The sequence below is a fragment of the Corvus hawaiiensis genome, chromosome 6 (assembly GCF_020740725.1).
Source record: "Corvus hawaiiensis isolate bCorHaw1 chromosome 6, bCorHaw1.pri.cur, whole genome shotgun sequence".
In the NCBI taxonomy this organism is placed as follows: domain Eukaryota; kingdom Metazoa; phylum Chordata; class Aves; order Passeriformes; family Corvidae; genus Corvus; species Corvus hawaiiensis.
In genome coordinates, this window is record NC_063218.1 from 47902557 (window position 1) to 47923761 (window position 21205).

General features: G+C 42.2%; 1 protein-coding gene across 5 annotated transcripts in view; it reads right to left on the reverse strand.

Moving 5' to 3' along the window:
• Nucleotides 1-21205, reverse strand: part of MOB2 (MOB kinase activator 2) — a 110194-nt gene that overhangs the window by 5537 nt on the left and 83452 nt on the right. For all 5 annotated transcript variants that reach the window (XM_048307119.1, XM_048307117.1, XM_048307116.1 and 2 more), the window contains exons 2-3: nt 4584-4744; nt 3298-3391 (exon numbers count right to left, since the gene is read on the reverse strand). In XM_048307119.1, the coding sequence (XP_048163076.1) occupies nt 3298-3391; nt 4584-4744 (255 nt within the window). The remainder of the gene's footprint in view (nt 1-3297; nt 3392-4583; nt 4745-21205) is intronic.

Here is a 21205-nt window from a genome sequence, read left to right on the forward strand (position 1 = left end):
TTGTAAACTCATCCTCTTATGTACAGCACTTACACAGGCTCTTATTTAGTACACTCACTGCAGCGCTTTGAGGAGTTTTACCCAAGTGTCAGCTAGGAAAGTTTACAGGCTCAAAGTGCTTTAAAGCTGGTTTGTGTAATAACAAGCTATAAAGCATACTGAATTTTAATAGTAAATACTGTGTTAAAATATAGTACCTGCTTTACAACAAGTGATAAACATATTAATGAGCAAAATTAAGTAATTCCCAAATTTATATTCATGTCACTCTCATTAAAGTTTGAGGATAACTGGCCATGATGGTATTTCTCTTGGCATTATCCCACCTTGCCAGCAAATGCTTCCATCTGTTCTATGCTGAGACTAAGTTTTGGTCAGATGTCTCCTAGTGACCATAAGCAGAAAAACTCCTCCTTGCTGAGTGCAGATGGCTGTGCTATCTCACATATCTGACAGAGGGCTGAAAGCTGCATCTGTCTGCAGTTTGTCAGTTGGCTGCAGCTTCTCTCAGATGTTAAAACCTTACCTCAAATATTTCACTGCAACCAGTGATTATTGTGCCAGCAAATACTTTAAATTTAGGACTGGGTACTTGCAGTGCAATCTGAATGTCAAGGAAGTTGACAAGCAACCAGTTCTCAATAGTTACTTGAACATCTTGACCATAAATAAAAAAAAGCCTTTCTTAGGCATGACCAGAATGGTGTGATCCAAAACGTATCATCAGGAACTGAGCAGGGAAAATATAAAAGTGGAACAGAACGCAGACTTTCACATGGAACTACCCAAGGAATCGCCATGGGAAAAAAATGGCGAACTGCACCTTAATTCCAAGGTACTGTAATTCTGTGGCAATCTTACACAGCCAGATGCTATTTTGTTCCAAAGGCCAGGAACAAACAGATCATGGCCACAGAAGGCTAAGCCAGGAGTGTCCATCAGGTTCATCAGCAACTGACACTAGTGTTTAGGTGTCTCTATACACTGGAGACAGGTCCAAGGCACAATGGTGCTTTTCCAACTCAAAAAGCACATCTTTAGCTTACCAGAGCTAGGAAAGGCAGAACAAAAAGATAAGGATTTGGAGAATGCAATTATGAAGGGGGCCCTCAAAGCTGAACTGTGCTGAGCTGTGCAGGCAGCTGATGTCACCTCAGTGGCTTTTTGATAGACCCACACGCTTGCTAGAAGCAGCCTCCAGTTTGCAAACGTGCATCGGCCACCTGCCCCCAAGTACAGCAAGGTACCGAAGTTGTTATGGTTTAGCTAAACACAAACTGTTTCAAGTGCTTCACCGAAGTGTAGACATACTTCCTGTTATTCCCAAATAGCACCATTTTTCAGTTTTCCAAAACAAGGGACAGGAACATTCTGCTATCAGTCGTTACCACTAAAAATACAGGCTACAGCTGGAATTGCCTACAGGCACTTCCTCTCTTTATTCTGCAGCACAAGGCGCTTACAGAGAACTCTCGTTTAAGGCTCACTAGAGCAGAATGGAGCAACACTAATGCAAGGCTTCCTATCACCACCTCCTTTCAGCCACTATTTCCCACCAGGCAAGTGGATAAACAGTTACACTCAGTGCTTGGGACAGCCAGCGCCACATCAGGAATTTAAACATGAGCAAGCTTGGGAACAAGAATCAACAAAATACTCATCTTACTGCTCACCATTTCTATTTAGAGACGTGCTGTCTCCTTTTGATAAAATCTGGGTCCAGCAGAGATTTATTACTTTCTTTTCCAGCTTGGTTTCAAAGCCTCTAGCATAGCTTTAACTCTCTTCTGACAGTTACCATTCCAACTTTTACATGCAAAAAATACCCTCCATACACTTTGCATGCTTCTGAGTGCTCTCAAAGAAAGCCCCTGATATTAATTTCAAGTGTACAAGATAGCCCAGTGCATTAAGCAAGGCTTTCCTTCTAAGAACTATGTAATGCCTGTAAGATACAATACAGAGCTATGGTTCTGTTGCGTACATTCCCTGGGATGTTTGTTTGATGTACTAGGACATTAACTGCCCAGTCGTCTCTTTTAAAATCCATCTCAAGTAAATTAATCCCCGGAAATGCAAGAGGAGAGAAGAAAAGAACTATCAACACATGTTGGAGGGAAAAAACCAAAACCACAATAGGCTTATTCATACTTGACTGGGTCTCATATTCCATCATGTTGGACTGTGCTCATCAACAGCAGAAGTTTATGGTAACTTTTTCTTATATTCACACTGTACAGTAACACTACAGAGCTTTCTTTCAGAACTGACAGCTAGTCAGTGTTAAAGTCTACTACGTTCTAGAGGCGGAAAAGTGCCAAACCAAAACGTTTTCCTTACTCTTGCAAAGCTGCTGCCACTTGTGTCCTCTGTGCCCAAGGTCTCAGGCAGAGAGCCTGTGGCTCACATCAGGCTAGAAGTTATCTACCAGCAGCCTAGTGCTGTGTCAGTATTCCAGCTCTCAGAAGCACCCTCTGAGGTTTTCACAACTCTCTTCTCCTGCCCTGCCTTCTCTGGAACCCCAGCGCTGTAACCACTATGGACAGTCCTGCCCTGCCCTTGCTGAGGAGCACACTCTGTGCAGGTACCTCCATGAGCAGCTGCACTGCAGGCTCAGGGCTGAGCTCTGCATGGCAGGGGCACAGTAAAGGACATGGGGACCTGTGGCCCAGACAGGTGACACTCAGAGACACAGCATGACCTGACAACCCCACGGCCTCCCTCAGGCCTTCTCAGCTGTGAGAGTATAAAAGCCCAGGGTTTCCTTTGTTTGGGGTCCCTCTGTGAAGGCACCAGATCGGGCTGTTATGAAGTTATTTAGTTACTGTACCAAGTTAATTTTAAGGATCTGAAAGTCTGAGACTCTGCTATGGAAAACCTGGGTCAAGCCAGTAAGGAAAGCTGGGCTGAGCGTGGGGTGTGTAGTTGTGAAGGGACCTTGGTCCCACCTCAAGACCGCCAGAGTGGCTCCTGGATGGTCAGACAGGGATGTTTCCTTAACACCCACCTTTCCCTCTCCCCCAGGCACACACATGGTCATTTGCCTCTCTGATCTGACCTTATAAAACCAGCTCAGAGCACTCAAAGATTCTCACCCTTCTAGTCCTCCACAAAACCAGATTTCCACCACACTTCACCGCTGAAGGGAGAGAAGAGGATGCACAGCTGACACGTTCTCAACAAGTAGAGACCTGCTGTAAAACACTTGCCCAATGCCATCCAATACCAGTATCCTCCCCAGGCAACTCTGAAGACATGGAAACCTTGCATATGTAATAAATGAAAATACTGACTTACGTATTGCACACTGCCATGGTCTGACATGACTCTCCTGTACAGAATTCTGAGATTGTACTATACTGTAAGTTGATGTGATGGAAGAAAGTTGTTGCTGAAAAATAAACAAAGGAAAGAAATTCAGAAGTAAAATACTTTCAAACACTGGTTATCCTCCAGACGATTACTTAAATAGAGCAAGTGAAGCAACTTCAGTCTTGAGCTTGCATACAAATTTAAACATGATTTAGCTAAATGAGCCTAATGATGAACTGCAAAACAAAGAGGTATACAGAATGAAAGCTCTTGTTTTGATTTAAGATGAAAGCACCATGATGCATTAGCTCTTATTACTCACAAAGCAGCAAGACTGGAAAGTGTCTCCGTCATCAGCCTCACCTTTACAGTAGAATGCTATAAGCTGAAGGCAAACAATTTGCTACGTTCTTTTGAAGTCAGACTTAAAATGTACAGTGGCCAGAAAGAGGCACTATTAGTTTTCACGACACATCTCCTTCTAAAAACAACCAGCAGGAAACCTAGTACACTTCTACTTTTTAAAAATCTCCTGAGATAATTTAACTTCTTAATACCGCTCATGGGGCACCTCACTTTCTCTTAATGAGTCTCTAAAAAACTTTCCTGGTGTGCAGTTTAAAGTAGTTTCTTGCTACTACCACACAGTATTAGAAACATAAACAAGAGTGGGCCATAGCTGCAGGTGAGGACTGGCAGGAGAAGTCCAGGGGAGTAATCAGGGCTGAAGTGCACAGGTACAGCACTCACAGTAGTTGGTCACATCTCTGATTTTCAGCTTGTCTACTGTTTAAATCCAGTGTAATTACACCAAAATTTGGAAGGAGTAGGGAGGAAAAAAATCTAGCCAAAAGACTTCTCAACTTCTTTGGGCATAAGTTGCTTTACATGTAAGCCTTTAGAAACAACATTTTTACAATGCTTCTGGAAGGTCAGTAGCTTGAGTCAGAAACATGCAGAACCAGCCAGTTTAGCAAGCAGTCAATGGGAATCTTGATGGTTCTCCAAAGAGCATCAAAAACTGCAATGCCCTCAGTGCCACAGGGAGGGAGCTGGAAGGAGGAAACGAATCAAGGCTTTCATGCTGCTGAGCACAGCTGGGCTGTTCGTGAGACAGCTTAATTACCACTCAAGGTACAATGACATGCATTACACAGTAAGCATAAATAGTCACTGAGTGTTTCTCTAAGCACTGAAAACAGCAAAAGAGTGAATGAATGGCCCCTTGAGCATGGACAGCAAGCTCAGAGCTGTACGAACACAATACTCACTGTTGCTGGCAAGCCACTCGTTGAGGTCTATTTCCCGTGGTAACATCACTAGTTCCTTAAATTCGAAGTCAGTAATTCTGGATTTTGTGTATTCTGGCTCTAGGTAAAGTTTCTTCTCTTCCGGTGCTGGCTTTTTACCATTTGGCTTTCCCTTGGACTTCCTGGAAAAGATTCAAAAAGAGAGAAGTGGGGTTACCTCTACTGTTGAACAGCTACAGAAACCTGAAAGCAGCTGGGTCACCCAAACTCCTGTATTTGCCTTTACACTACTCCTTCTGCATTCCCTCCCCTTAGCTTCATTTTGCTGCTCCATCTCCACTGCCCTTTGGCCAGATGAGATTGCAAACTCCTGGGAACACATTGGTCTCTCCTCAGGCCTGTGAACAGCAGTGACTGTGCCTGAAGGAGCCACTCTAATGTGAGGACCAACAACCTGCTGCACCACACAGTTCCTGATCATCTGAGAAACAGCAAATTTGGCTGCTGAAAGAACAGAGCTGGAAAATCTGGTGCTGCTCATTCAAAGCTACAGCATTCCTTGCTCTCCAGCCCTATTAGAAGCCTTCTTAAGTGAACATCTGTGACTGATAACCACAAAAACACCTGTTTTCTCAATTCCAGGGATACCTGGGACACAAAGATCTGAGCTCGTGTTTTTCTGAAAACCCTTGGAAATCCAATGCATTGTGAAATAACCTTCCATTTGGATTTATAAAAGCACAGAAACCACATTCCATAAAACACACTTATCTTCATGGCATATTGTGACTTTTCATCTCCCTTTTGTAAAGTGTTTGCTGAAATCACTAGAGCTTTCCTCTCACTCGTTTTTAACTAGACTCTCAACCCAATCCAGGATCAGGGATTCAGTAGGACTTCAGAGGAAGGACAGTAAGTCAAGCACTTTGGTCTTTTAGGCTATGTGGTCAAACATCCATGTGTTCCTACAGTTAAAAATCTACCTAAGCAGAGATGGAAGATCTATTTAATGGTGAGTGACAATCATAGGGCAACACTTGCTGTCCATTATCATGTGAATACAAGGAAGAGATGCCAGTTCGTTTTTAACGTCAGGCTGTCTTGGTTAAAGTGATTTTTAGGGACCTGTAAAGCCAAGACAAGCCCACCTTTGCAGATGACTGCATTAAGTTTGCTGTCAAAACTCATTGAGATCTCATCCAAAGGAAACAGACCTCACATTTTGGCTCTTAACACACTTAAATAATCTTCCAGCTGTGTTCCTGTCTAAGATACATGCAGGCTTGATTTTTACTGTGAGGATGTGATACACATCTTTCCTGGAATGGTATTTGAAGTGTCACTGCTCTTCTTAAAGAAAATATGGTTACTCATTTTTCTCTCTTCATGGGCTCTTTACTGATCTGTTTATTAAACACATCTTCAGGAAGATTCATCATCCACATAATCCCTACCAGAGCAGGGAGAGACAGATGCGCCTTCCGCAGGAAAGCAGCACTCTAACTTGGGACACCAGCACTGCCAGTGTTCACTGTCTTAAACCTGTGCTGATTCTTTTCACACTTCTCTCTAACGAGCAAATTAAGACTAGAGAGACTTCAGAAAAGCCATCATAAAGGAAAATCAAGGAAAACTTGGTGATAGCAGCACGATATACACTTACAGCCTCAAGATGTATTTACACAGATGTGCAGAAAGCGCTGCAGGTGTCTGGCAGGGAACAATGGTCACAGCTTCTCTCCTATGTTAATGAAAAAGGTGGGCTTCATGGTTTAAGGGAGGATGCCTGTGACATCTTTTTAAAGAGTACAACATAGAACATCTTTCTAAAGAATACAGATACAGGATGAAAATAAACTAAAGCCAGTATTCCTGAGGATAAGTTCGGCACAAGAGCTGTACTCCTACGCATTTCCTGCCATGTCCTTTTTCCACAGCAGCGCATTCCAATCCAAATGGAGCCTGCAAGATCTGTCCCTTAAGTTTATTTAATGAAGTGAACGGGACTGATTCTCATAACTGCTCCACAAAGGGATGTTTCAGGACATGAGAATTCAGCTGTTCCTCAGTGCAAGGCTCTTAATACAGAGGGGTTGCTTGCTTAGATTAAGTTCCTAGTTGTCAGACTATTCCTGTCTTCAAACCCTTGCATTTGCTACATTTAGTGGTTTCTGGGTTTGGTGGGGGGGGGGGGGGAGGGGGCCAAGATTCTAGCATTCAAGGATAAGTTGATTTTTTTAGGAAAATTATAGTTCTAGTAGCAGTCATGCAGAAAATACCTTCAGCTTCAGAGACTGGTTTGACAAACCGCATTAACCACACTCAGGGGAAAAAGTTATCAGTGAGAAGTAGTCTGGATAGAGTTTCTGTCTTTGCTATAGTTCAGGACAATTAAACCAAGGGCCCCAGGTTAGGGCTGTGCCACATCAGCTAAGAGCAGTCTGCTGTAAGGAGGAGGAGGGAAGAGCTAGACAAGGAGGCTATGGAGAGACCACAGAAGGAAGTAAGACACATGAGGCTGAGGCAAGCCTTCCATCACATGGGAATGGGTGGAGGGTACCTCATCCTCTCTTCCCCATTTCAAGAGAATAAACGAAGATTCAACACTAAATATATTTCACAAGTTTGCTCTTGCAAACAACACTACACTGTCCTTTTGCAAAATCCAAAGCCCCTCATTTTCACACAATGTCAATTCTGCGTTAGATCAGTACGTGCAGCCACTTTGAGTCTTTTAAATAGATTGTGTCTTTCCACAACTGCCTTGTGCTGGAAGTGGAGCACTTCAAACAAAAGCTTCCTGAAGAATCCAATTTCTGCTTGTTTCCAGAGCTTTGGCTCAGTTTTAAAAGAACCTGACTCTTGGGTATCATCACAGAACCTGCAAAATGCCCAGAATCACTGCTCTCAAAGGATTTATTCACAGCACTGAAACCTGAATGTCAAACTGCCATGTGCAGCATGAACATCTTGTTAACCTTTTGCAGCTCCTGAGAACTACAGCAAGACCACAAATTGTTTACACCAGCACATTTTCATGACCTGCATGCAGTGCAGCTAGGACACGACATGGCCCCAATACTGTAAGTACAAACTAAAAAAAAAAATCCAGCCTTAAAAATGTCATTTGAACTGGACCATGTATCCACCCCAATTAGGCAGAATTTAGGTTCTACTGACTTACTCAAATTAATTGAGTCATGCTCAGTCTAGGCTGTAAAACTGTGTGTTTAGTTTGGGAACTATCAATACCCACCCATAGTAAAACATTTTCTTTTCAAACTTACAAAGCTGGAGCATACAGCAGTATAAAAAAACCCCCCTGTTTTAGAAACACAATTACATATGATTAAGAGTCAACAAAGAATACTTCCATATTCCAGATAAACCAAAGCTCATTCATTCACAATCACCAGAATTACCAAGTAGTGCAAGGTTTAGAAGTGAGCTTCCTTCCTTGTGCTCGCCCCTACCTCCCAGTTCACTGTTGTTTCAAAGACTTGTAAGAACACACCAGCTGGACTCAAGTCCAAAGGCACAAAATGAAGCATCCATTATTTTCTTTTTGTGAGCTCTTCTCATTCAAGATGCCTTCCTTAATTTTTCATTTTATGTTTAAAATACACAAATACAAAAAATGTCAAGAACAGTAGAGTTTCACTGTTCTATTCAGGAAACACCAAAATTCATCACCTGTAGATGACTGTTTATTGGAAAACATAACTAAGTGTCATCCAAAACCACAAAAAGAGCACTACTTTTCAAAACACAGCTATAGGCACCTTAAGTCCTGATTCATGTTTACATGTGTCTTTCTTCAAAAATGAGAGAATTCTGCTTAGATTTGTCTTAACGTGTCCACACCACATCAACTGTATCACCCAAGCAGCTGCAGAAGTAGCTCTTACGCAGCAGGTTGGTGGTCTGACCACAGCTTAGACCGAATCCTGTCTATCGGTGCTTAACTGCTAATTAAGGAAAGAAACATCTTTAAGGAATCCAAGGAGACAGCACTCCAGTTTTTACTGACAGGCAAACCAGAGTACAAACTAATTCCTCAGACAATTCCCAGGCTAGGTCTGCCTTTGGTTTTAGGCACTCCATTGAACATGATGCCACAGGCCAAGTCACACCCACAAATAAATTTCAGAGAGGAAAAAGTGATGGCAAATGGCAGAAGGGAGATCACTCGCCCGAAGACTTAGAAGAAGTTTCAGCAAACTGGCTCCAGGCCAAGACTCTACATTCACTAATGCTTCTAGCAGGGCTGCCAGACCTGTCAGCCTTGTGTCCAGCTAGAAAACACATCAGCGGCAAGTTTGCCTGGATTTCACTGCAGAAAGAAAGGTGTAAGACACTCCACCAAGTGACAGCCCACTGATGTTTTTTCTCTAATCTAACTGCTTTGTTAAGATCGAGTAAAATTGCCAATTTCCCAGCTTGCTTTCTTATCCCACATCAGTTAATAAAGATCCTCCTCTAATCTTTCTCATTTCCTTCTTGATCAGATGCTCAGTAGTTTCGTGGTTTAAAAACCCTGCACTTCAGAGTCTCTTCAAAGCACCATCAAGGTTTAGTTTTAACACCATTCTGAGGAAGTGTTATTCCCATTTCACAGCAGAAACTGGCTGTAAGGTTCAAAGTTGATTCACGGTACAAATGCTAAGTATGTGCTTCAGTGTAAACCAACACAGTTTGTTTGGAAAGAAGCACACATGAAGCAATCTGATTTAGCTGAAGAAGGACCAGAGACCCAGTGTCCACTCAGTGGATATGCTTCATAACCTGATGTAGTTCACATCACTTTGGAATCGTACCAGGCACCCATGGTTCTGGTCACGAACATCTATTTATTACCAGGTTGATCGCACAGAGGGAATACTACCAATTTATTAAATGCTAAACTTCCCTAAACTGACCATGCTATTTTAGATGATTTCCATCAGTTCAGGATTCCTTTTTTCCCAAAAGAAACCAGCCCAGCTATAATAATTTCTTGCTGTCTCCAGCAAGCTGTGCAGTTTCTTACACTGCATCTGAAATTGAAATCTCTTCAAAGACAATTGATGATACTTTGATCCCCCTCTCCCATCCTCCACACCAAACTAACTGTCCTTGGGATGAATGGCTGTTTACATTTTCTTTATGAAAGTACGTGTTATCAGTGGGTTTTCTCTTTTTAGTGTGGCATATTAAAATGGAAATAAGAGTAACTTTAGAAAGTTAAAAAATTTATTTAAAAACTCTGTAGTGGTGATGACCAGAGCTGCAGGCTAAACTCCCATCACCCTGTGCCCTCTGGATCATGCAGCAGTTTCAGGTTCCAGCCAAGTCTCAAACACACCAATTTCCATTGGAAAATTGACAGAACAGGTCTGACAGGCCTCACATGGTAAATCTATCTCTGTTAGCAAACTTCAAAACTCACAAGCCATCTCAAGTCTGTGAGGATGAAAATCACCACGGATCACAAACCCTACAGGACAAAGACACATATTTTGTGATTAATATGGTGTGGTTTTGTGGGCTTTTTTTAGCAACTGACCCTATTCCTTACGTAAGGTTAACTGCTATAATCCTAGCAATCTGCACAAATTCAGAACAATTGGCTGTTGCCAATCCAGCTGTGACATATTCCATTAGCCTTGGCGAGAGTACAGCCCCCAATCCACAGCAATGCACGCAAAAAATGGCACAAAAAGAAAAAACGGGTTTAAGGAAGATCAAAACAAAGATGCCCACAGAAGGAGTACCAAATGATATTAAAAACATCACTCAAGGGTTTGGGGGTTATTTTCAAGTAACCTGGCTTACACTTTACAATTTGTATAGTTCACAATCTGGAAAAGATTGGGGTTTAAATGGTGCACTCCCAACTGAACTTTTACAGGGATTACTGTCTGCAACAGCAACACCAAGTATACCTCTATGCACCAAACTAGTATCAAACTATCTGGGCCTTCAATTTTTTTATCCTGTAATTTTTTCTTTCTTTTTGAAGGGCTGTGTTTTAAAACACACTCCACTATATGAAGTGTTATAAAGTGAAGTATTTCTACCAAAACCTGCTTTCTTGGCACTCTAAGAATGGAGGTTAGCTTCTTAAAAGACAAAATTAGAGAGGCAGTAAGCCAACATTGTAGCACTGTCCTTCAGACGAAACTTCATGAACACTGTTTTTATTTTTCCAGTGAAAAAGGGTTTAGAATTCAAAATTAAAGGTGTCCTGGATGTTTGCATTTTACCTTCTCTCCTCTTCTTTGGGCAGGGAGTCAAAGGGAATATGAGTGAAACAGAAGAGGGAGTAAAACACATTAAGGCAAAAACATTCCAATAATCAAGGTCTCTCCCTTAACGTACTCCCTTGGCAGAAAGGAAAACCACAGTGATTTCAGCCGTGCACAGAAGGCTACAGCTTTGTAAGGTAAACCAGGTCAGCTGCTCACAGATATACTCTTTACCTTTATGGGCTTTTTATGTGGCCCTTTACTGGAAAGAAATTATCAGTTAATTTCTGGTTACAAATGTTCTGCGTAAGCATGGGAGTACTGAATCCATTCATAGCAGGAAGGAAACAGTTTTATGAGCTAAAATTTATGAGCCCAAGTGACAAGAACAATGAAGAAGCAGGTTACGCCAGTTCTTATGGGTCAGGAACAACTCTTGAAGGCTGTCCAGTTTCCTACCCAGCAGCCCACTGCCTTTGCTCCTCAGTTAAGAGCAAGAACTGGAAGCTTAGAAAGGCTATGGAGCTTAAAATCCCTTCTTGGTAATTCAGTGTCTTTGTTTACTTGTACAGCATGCAAGAAAAGAGGAATAACAGCTTCCTCCAAACATCAGTCAAGCTGCCCTTCCTTTGAGACTAACGCCAAAGATGATGTTTGCATTTCCCCTCTTTCTTTAAAACAGCACAAGATTAGCACCTCTGGAAGTTCTTCTGCAATCCCATGTCCTGTTTTAACCCAGATCACTGTTAAGTCTTCAGCTGGAAATGCCACGTGACAGCACACCCAGAACACAAATCCTGGACGTACACATCCATGTTCAGGATTGGGAAAGAAAAGAACATCAGCATGGGAAAGGAAGCTGTGCAAGGTATTGGAAAGCAAGTCCAAATCCCAGTGCAGCATTCAGTACAATTGTTCACAGATGGCTGTGGACAGTGCTTTTCTCCAGGGCTGCGCAAGGGAAGGAGACGAAGCTTTTTAAGGCAGTCTCCATTCCGATCTCCTCTTGCCCCAGGTCTCTGACAGACCTCTCTGACCTCAGCTTCATTCCTCCCCTCTCCTGCCCTGTGTTAGCTCCAGGGCTTGGTTGCTGCACAGGTCTAAGGGGGCTGAGCAGCATAAAGCGTCTTTGGCAGCATTTCTGGCCCTGCTTCTTCATTTTTGTTCTGTTTTTAAAAGTTACTAATAGTTTATTTAAGAGGAGGAGGAAAGAAGAATGTACCCTACATGCCAGGGAAACTTTTTCTTTGGGATTCTCATAGTGGCTCCTTGCCTTAAAAGGGAATCTTTGCTTGGCCTCCGGATGCTCTGCTGTAAACAGTCGGTGCCAAGGCATGGCAGGCATGCTAAGGATGACAAGTGCCATAACATTATTTCATAATGCTGCTTCTCAACAGAAAGCCCAAAACATTCTATAGGGCCAGACTGAGTTCCAGCTGGTGCTGCTGGCAAAGTAAGGAGAACATGAGGCACCTGCACCATGCCATGTCTGGTGCATCAGGCCTTTCTGTTCCTTTTTGTAGAACTCCCCACCCACCTACTGGTGAAGGGGCTGGAGCTCAAGCCTTACAAGGAACAGTTGACTGAGCTGGGGTTGTCTGGCCAAGAGAAAAGGAACCTCAGGCTACCTTATCACTCTCTACAACTACCTGTAAGGAGGCTGTAGCAAGAAAAGGTCTCTTTTCCCAGGTAACAATGGATAGGACAAAAGGAAACGGCCTCAAGGTATAGACTGGTATTAGGAAAAAGGTATTAGGAAAAATTTCTTCACCAAAAGAGTTATCAGGCACTGGAGCAGGCTGCCCAGGGAACTGGTAGAGCCACCATCCCTGGAAGGATTTATGATGTGTGCATGTGGTTTATTGGCAGACTCAGTGACCTCAAGGGTCTTTTCCAGCCTAAACAGCTATGATTCTTCCCACCTCTCTGATCCATCACCTCCCAGCACAAGCTCAGTGTTTGCCCACAGTGGTGTGTCAGAGCATGCTGAGACTCCCAGGGGTTTGTCTGCTGGCGCCCAGGGTCCCCCATCTTGTCTCCAATGCAGCTCTGGGAAGAAGGGCTGCAGAGGCAAGGCCAGGCATGCCACAGCTCAGTTAATGCTACAAAAATGCACAGAGCGCATTCTTGTGGTAAAACACGCTGTGCTGGAGTTCCCTTTCTTCCCTGGGCCCACCTGCCAGAACTCCTCCTGCAGACTGAACAGAGGTGTCCAGCTTCCTGACTGCACAGTCCTTGCCATCTCCACGTTCCTCTCCAGATAACACACTTGGGACACCAGGGAAGCCATGTCCAATGGGATACAATCCTTATTTCTAGGAGCCAGTGACATAATTTAGAAGAAACTATTCACTAGAAGAAACAAAATTACCCAAACCATATCAGTTGTTCATTTTGAAATGTTCTCTTTTACCTTGGTGCCAAAAAAGCCCTCACATAAACCAACCAGGAGGTGCCAGCACGAAGGCTCAGCAAGATTCTTTTCTTAAGCAACTTACTACAACCCAGACTTCTGGCATTTTGTGGAATAGGAAATCAAAAGGACAACTCTTTCCTATTTTCAGCATCTCTACATGGAGCCAGATAAGGTCTGTGGTAACAGAGATTCAGTAGGTCACAGACTAAGTGTTGTAACAATTAATTTACCCAATGCTTAGAACAAACCACACACCAGAGCACTGAGTCAGAGGTACCCAAGTCCTGAGCCTGGGACTGACATGGAATGGGGGCTTTTGTTTGGTTTTGTTGTTTTTTTTAAGTCTCCTGTTGGCAAACTGTCTGAAATGAAGCCAAAACTGAGCAAAAAGGGGACAAATCTCAAATCCCTGCTTGAGAAGGTGTTTCATAGTATACTCTCCTGTGCTTGCAATTCCTCCTCCCCTGGAAGATCCTCGTGTGGGGACAGAAGAGGCCATCCTATGCTATACTCTTTAGGACATCTCTGCCCAGCCATTCAGCAGCTGAAAACACAGGCTGGAGCTCTGATCTGGGCTTTGTCTTGTTAAGACACAGCTCATTTCAGTCCCCAGGCAAACACTCCAAACCCACCAGGCCCATACACAATACCAAGATAAGGATGCTCCTGTATCCTTGCCTCCCTTAGAGGAAAAATGCCATTAGTATTCAAGCAACACAAATGCTTCCTCATCATCCTTCACTGCTAAATACACTCCCATAGTGCAGCTACACAGTAGGCCCAGGATTCATTTCACCAGATATCTGCACATGTAAATGTTTACATCTCAGCTAGTTCTCCAAGGGCCTCTGGAAACCAGCAGAGATAACAGTTCTTTCTCTAAAACAAAAAAACATTGCACTCCAAGGCAGAGATCTACAGCACACCTTACGCTTCTTTAAATAACACACACAGAGAAAGGAGAAAATTGGCTCTCAGCTGAGAGCAGACAATGGCAGAGACAGCAAGCCTGGTTGTTACATGTGCTGCAGTGGAAAGGTCACCCACAGAGCCTTGAGAACAAGGGATCTGCACCAAGATTTGAAAGCAAGTTTTGAGGTGGCTTTTAACACCTTTTTCACTCTGGGAAAGACAAATATAGATCTGTCAGGTTTGTTATTATATTCAGAGCAGCATTTTTTCAGCAGACAGTTTGAAATTCGGGAGGCCAGAAATACTGCTTGCTGAGAACAAGGAAGAACAATGTAATTGACAAAAAAGAAGTTTTATCTCTTTTTTAACATTTCTAAACTCTGCAAATTGAAAGAAAAATTTAATGTACTGTAGTAAAAGCACAAAAAATTTCAATTAACATATCTATTCCCCATGTCTTTTCTGACATGTCTATTAGTTTAATCAGTAATTTATTATCCTCTAATCTCCTATTGGAACACAGAGTTATTTTGACTTTTACGTCATTATTAAATTCAGGTTTTGGCAGCAACTGCTCCTCCTGGCTACTCTGATGCAGCCCTGTTATCTCTAGATGTGCACATCCAGTACCCTGTGGTGCACCTTTGCGGGGAGGGAGTTCACCACCAGAGCACATAAATCACTGAAGGCACTGTTATGTCCCAACCCTGATGAAGTTTGTAGAGCTGGAAGACTGCAAAGATACCTTTTTATTTCTAAACCAAGCAAATTTGATTTGGAAACCTCATAGCCTTGTAAATGTGGGATTTCACAACATAGCTTGCACAGAGTTGCTTTTCAGGATGGAACTGTGCTTTAATTGCTGGGAATTATTTCACCATGGCAACCTGGCCTCAGCAATCAGACTTCTCTCTATATAACCCAAGATATACAAATGCAGACAGCTCACTCTGTTCAGAGAGTACCAGGGTGCAGACAAGTTTCTCTTTGTAAAAAAATGGATTAGTTTCCTCACTGCCTTCTTGCCTTGCAAGCTCTCTTTGTATGACAACAACCAAAAATGATCTGACAATACAGGCTAGTTTTAAGTACCACTGTAGCCTAAAGAAAACCTGCAACAGCAAAACCATGTTAGATATGCAAGTCAAGCTCACCCACATACTGTGTTTTGGAAGACGGGTGCATATAGTGTCTCGTGTACTTATAATCTGAAATTACAACTGTTTAGGCACAAAAAGTGTCCTGCATCAGAAGGATAAGTTAGGTATTCCTCTTGGGAAGAGACTGAAAATAAGTTCATCACCTGCCTTCCTGCTACAGTTCCACCTTGGAAAACAACACCTATACGTAATCACACATTAAGAAGGATTTCATATGATTTTTATGTGAAGCCGAAGCCTTCACATAAACTTTGTCTGCTTTCCATCAGAAAAAATGTGGTTTAATGGGGTAGAAATGTGCTAGGGCACACCACAACTGAGAGTGCACACGGAAACACAGGTAAGAACAGAGCTACTTCAAACATCTCAGCTTTCTTTGCAGGAGCTTCAGTACACAATACATACTCAGATACATAGCATAGGGGAAAAAAATTTAACTTGTTTTCACTATTCATAAGCAATTTTGCAGGCCTGCACCTGTCACCTCACTTTTAAAGCATGTGTACTAGCACACACATGTGCATCTTGTGGCATTGAGACACACAGCTGGGGGGAATTCCATCACCTACCAGTCATTAGTTATTGAGCAGGCTGGGCAAAGAAATACCAATGTGAGGAAAGCAACCCCACCCGAAATTTTCATCCTCTGGATCAAGCTCCACAAACTCATCTCTTACACTTTAAATTAACCACAGCATTTTAATTAGGAAGATATCTAGAAAATATCATACGTCAAGGTCAGTTCTCAATGGCAGAGATCAAAAATTATTTCCCCCCCCCTTTTGTTAATATTTTGGCTTTAATTTAAACCACAGTCAGTTCAGGGAAGTCCTATCTCCCCTGGTATGCCTTAGACCAGATCCTGTGAGGGCCTTTCAGTTTTAGTGTGAACTATCTTGTTAAAAATTGAAGTCCATAGTTAGAAGGCATAAATTGTGTGTCTCCTCACAGGGTAAGAAAGTCAGTGGTAAAAGGAATCAAAGCATTATCTTAATTACATAACTTTCATTAACAAATGATACGTACAAAACTTTCACTAGTGTAACCATGCAGTTAATTTTTAAAGATTTTTGACAGAATGATGCAATGCTCTGTTCAGTTTTGTCAACCACAGCACACAGCTGTTTCAGAATTTCTTAGAAAACAGCACATTGAAGCTTTTCTATACAACAGAGGAAGGGGAAAAAAATTCTATTTAAAATACAAACTCTATGGATTCATAGGCCAAAGTAAAGAACATATGAATGACTGATCAAAAAAATAGTAGGACGGGTAATGGTTTAATTACTGGTACAGTTAGAGCACTGCTAATTAGCTAGTGAGACAGCAGTGATTCCCAACCTTAATTTATTACTTTTCCAGATATACCACAGGAGACTGAAAAGCAAGTAGAAACACCTTTACAGATATACTGATCCACTAGCAACCAGGAAAAAACCCATAGATATACTCAAACTTGTAATGTTACCTCCAAGGGCCTGCTAAAATACAAATTCAGTCTTTTAATTAAAGGCTGAAAGCACAACCAAGGAACTGGTAAAGGAAAACCAGTAATTTTCAGAAACAAATACTAAAATTAGATGAACAGTTGTGTGCTGAAGTTGTTTCGCTCCCTTGGCTGCACGTGCAAATGACAAAAGGATCTTTAACTGTTCATGTGGACTTGCAACTGATCAGTTCATGGAAGCTGAGACCAACACTTGAGACATTGCTCAAAACACAATGTGAGGCCACATTTCCACCCCAGCTTTTGCAAACCGGCGTCACACCTCAAAGCAAGGCATGGTTATGAGTGGATTTAAAAATGTACTGGTTTGAATGACATACCTAGACATGAAAAAACCTTTCTATGCTGCAAAACAACAGAAAAACTACTATTTCAGTTGAGACAGAATAGAATTTCCCCTCTGTCCCGCACAGAATGTGGTCTCAAGACCACCAGCTTTATCTTTTCCCTGCATAGGTTTGCTCTGAAGAAATACATCAGTCACATCAAACTGGGGACTCTGTAAAAGAAGGAATCAGCAAAGCCTCTTTATCACAATTTCCCTTTTCCCTGTTGTGCTAAATGTATCCTGCTGACAGTCAGCACTTTCCCTGTAAGGCTTTGGTGTTCTGAGCCTGGGATGTGTGGACACGTTGGACTGAAGAGCAGATCTGGGTGTCTGGAGTGTGAGTGGAGCCACCAAGGTGCACCTCATGTCATCCCACCTCTGTGTGAAGTTACATAAACCACCAATGAAGAAACCCAAGCCTTCTTTCCTTCAGTAACTCCATGTACTTTGGATGGTGTGCCAGGACTACTTTTCCCAGATAGCAAGCTAAGAATTTTAATATTTTCACTATCTGCCCTTCTGAGGACAGCTGCACTCACTGCTGATTTTTCCTTTTTTAAAAATAAAAGGAATCACAGACATCCACAATGTTCCTTTCACCTGGGGAGCATCTGCTGCCACCAGTTCCTGCTGTCTGAGCAAAATAATTTCTAAACTTATTTTCGTATCAGACAGAAAAGAACTTGCAAAATTAAGAGAGCAGCATTTTCTGACAAGCTCAAGCAACCCGGCTTCAGTGCTAATGGGCTCCAATCACTCAAAAGAAGTGGGGTTTTTCTTCAGAAAGCTGGAAGAAAGGGTTAATCCATACATCCAATCCCCTCCCCTTTCCAGAGACTAGGTGCTGGCAGCTCTTAAAAGAAATGCAACATCTCTTCTCTGACAGCAATTCACTGAAGTTTAAGATTCTGTTGAATCACACAGAACCAGGGATTAAGAAAAAGAATTTAAAAATCCCCCTCAACAAAAGAATACTTTAACAAACTCAATTTTGGTGCAGTCACAGAGAGATGTATGATAGAGGAACAGATATATTTTGTCTTAGCCATCTTAGAGACAGGACAACTGATAGGAGATTGCATTCCTAACACCACACCTCTTCAAAAAAAACCAAAAATGGCAAGAGAAAAGCTCTTCTACAGAGGATTTATTTTTCTCCTAAAAACCTACCTGGTAAAGGTCTTGGAGTGCACAGACATTTGAGATCCCAGAGAACAGCAGACAGAAATTGTGTGAAATAGATAATTTTCCCATAGAGAGCAGCACCAGAAACATGGGCTATTACAACATAGGAAACAAAGAGACAAACCAGGAACTGTAGTCATCTCCCAGAAGGATTCATGTTGCACACTCATACTTTGCTCATATATAAACTGAAATAATCTTCCAGACTGAAACAAGAAGCTAAAATCTGGAACAAATCCTATAATGAAACAGATGCATACCAAGAAAACAAGATAAAAGAAGGGTGAATAATTTTACAAGTCTGAGATTACAGTCAAACCTATTCTTTGTAAAGTGTCCAGGAGGCATCTTCAGTAAAAAAAGCAGCATATTTTTGCCTCTAAACAAGAGGAAAATGCTATTAAACCTGGGCCAGGAGCCCTTTCTGTACGAGCTCTGGAGACACCTTAGAGGGTTGTTTCAACACAGAGAAGAATTTTAGCAGTGCCCTCCCTCTGGCTATCGCTTCCCAGAATGTGGAACACGCAACCAAAATACAACTTAATGCTGTAAATACCTCTGAAGAAAGACACCAAGTTCTTCATTAAGTTAATGCACTGTACATGGTTCACCAATGTTCACAAATGCCCCAGGGTCATGACACTCCTGCAGTGAACACAAGTGAGCAGGCAGACGACTATCCCAAAGAAAGAGAGGAGTGCCTGGTGTGCTGGACCCACCAGCGAGACACAGAATCTTTCCAGAGCACTGCTCCAAGTTCTGAGCTCCAACAAGAGCCCCAGTCATGACATGGCCTTGCCGGAGGTTTCTGCCAGCTTGCAGTGGGGCCGAACATCAAGCAGAGCACTACAAATTTTCTATCTACAGCCAGAAGAGACTTTGCTACCTGTGTATGCTGGGAACACCCAGCACATGCAGGGAGAGCCGCCTCTCCAGCGGGCACATCCCAGCCAGATGAGTCCACCAGGCTGGCAATGCCACCCAGGCGTGCTTCCTGCAAGCCTCTGTCCCGACGACAGGACACTCACATCAAAGAGCAATCTCCACAAGCACATCTGTGCTCCCATACACACAGAAGAGCCACCGGAGTCCCTCCTGCCTGGTCACCCCTTACCAAAGCACAGGATGTTACTGCACCATAGTGTCACCAGTTCTGAGCAGCTGAGAGTCCCAAAAGGCCATCATTGAATGAGGAATCAGCTCCTGTTACAGAAATATTCAGCAGGACACAGCATGACAACTACTGATGTCAGTTTCCCTGAACCATAAACATTTTGAACTATTTCTGTACAATGGAAAGTTGTGGGACAGAGAAAGAAAAAGAACAGGATAAAAATAGCCAACGTGGCTCTGAAGAGCATTTTGCCTATAAGCCCCTTTCCCTGCATACTGTCCTCCCTCCCTTCTCTTCTGCCTGTCCCAGGCCTTTGCATTAATCAGATTAGCCAGTGTTAAACAAGGCTCTTCTAATTACTTTCTAATACTGTGAACTGGACTAAATTACTGAAAAATGTTTCTGCCTAAATTAGAATAAAATAGGATTGGCTTTTTAAATATTTGCTTTAGTCCTGCTGATACATGCAAGCATCACAGACAACAGCTGTCTTCAGCCATGGGAATCCAGGCAGCAGAGGAGAAGCTCCTCTGCTCCTACCCATCTATGTCCTGGTTCGTGAACACAAGACAACCATGGCTGATCACCTAAGAAACAGAATGCAGTGTCAAAATTAACCTGGTTTCTTCCTCATCTTGCTATGAATTGAGAAATAGAGGAGGAATTTAATTTAAAAAAAATTTTTAAGTGCTGGCTATAAAAATACATAGCAGCATCCAGAATGCCAACTCAAACTTGCTAATTTATCCAAATGAAACAATCATTATCACACTATCACTGAAGACAACTTACTACACTTTTAAAAAGCACTTACTCAAAAAAAGAGTGGGGTTGGTTGTTTTATTTTTAGTTGGTATCCAAATCAAATCCCTGTAAAATGCTGTAAAAAGGGAGGCTCTTAAGAGAAAGGGAAGGTTTAACTTATCTATTCCCACACTCATCCGGTAATGTGCGTACATGTAAACCATCCTGTAATTTATCAAAAGACACTACACAATGACATCACAACTCATCATTTCTCTTTCTCTGTATTCCTGATTAATAGTCAACTATCCCAGAAGGACCCAGTTTCACTGGAGACTTAAAAGGAAACACACTGACTAGGAAGCTGTACGAGGAACAGCCTATGAAAATCACCAGCACAGCACCCAAAGTGTCACAGCACTACAAACACACTCGAGCAGCTGAATCAGGACTCAGGTACTGGCACAGGCAGTGAACATTTTGTCCTGAAATCAGCAGCATGTGGCTCCGAAAAACACTTATGGCTGGCTCTGTTATCCGCTGGGACTAAAGACAGGAGAGATCGCAGGAACCAGAGTCTTCCTTCCACTTGTGCTGCTTGAGGCCAGTAAAATGCAGACTTTTGCAAGGAAGCCAACAGGAATCCATGGTGCCACAAGAAACTTGGACAACTAATGAAATAATGCTAAAAAATAGAATAATATTCCAAGTTTTCACATGATAATCTGCCCTTTCTCCTTCCACCTCTCTCCAGAACCACCAACTCACAGAAATTAAAAAAACAAAAACCAGAAAAACTGCATCTATTTTAAAATAGGTTTTTCTTCCTCTCTAATTATGGGCTAAATAATAGCACAATTCATTACAGAAAAGGGGAAAAAAATGACATTAACGTATTTCAAAAACATATGAAGCAAAAAGAAATTAAACAGCCCTAATTAAACACCGTGTTAAGGAACTTTTCAGCTATGCTATGACTAATTTAAAGAGGAGATGACACTTTTCTATTGGTGTTTCAATTTTTTTTAATCATTACAAGTATGCAGCCTT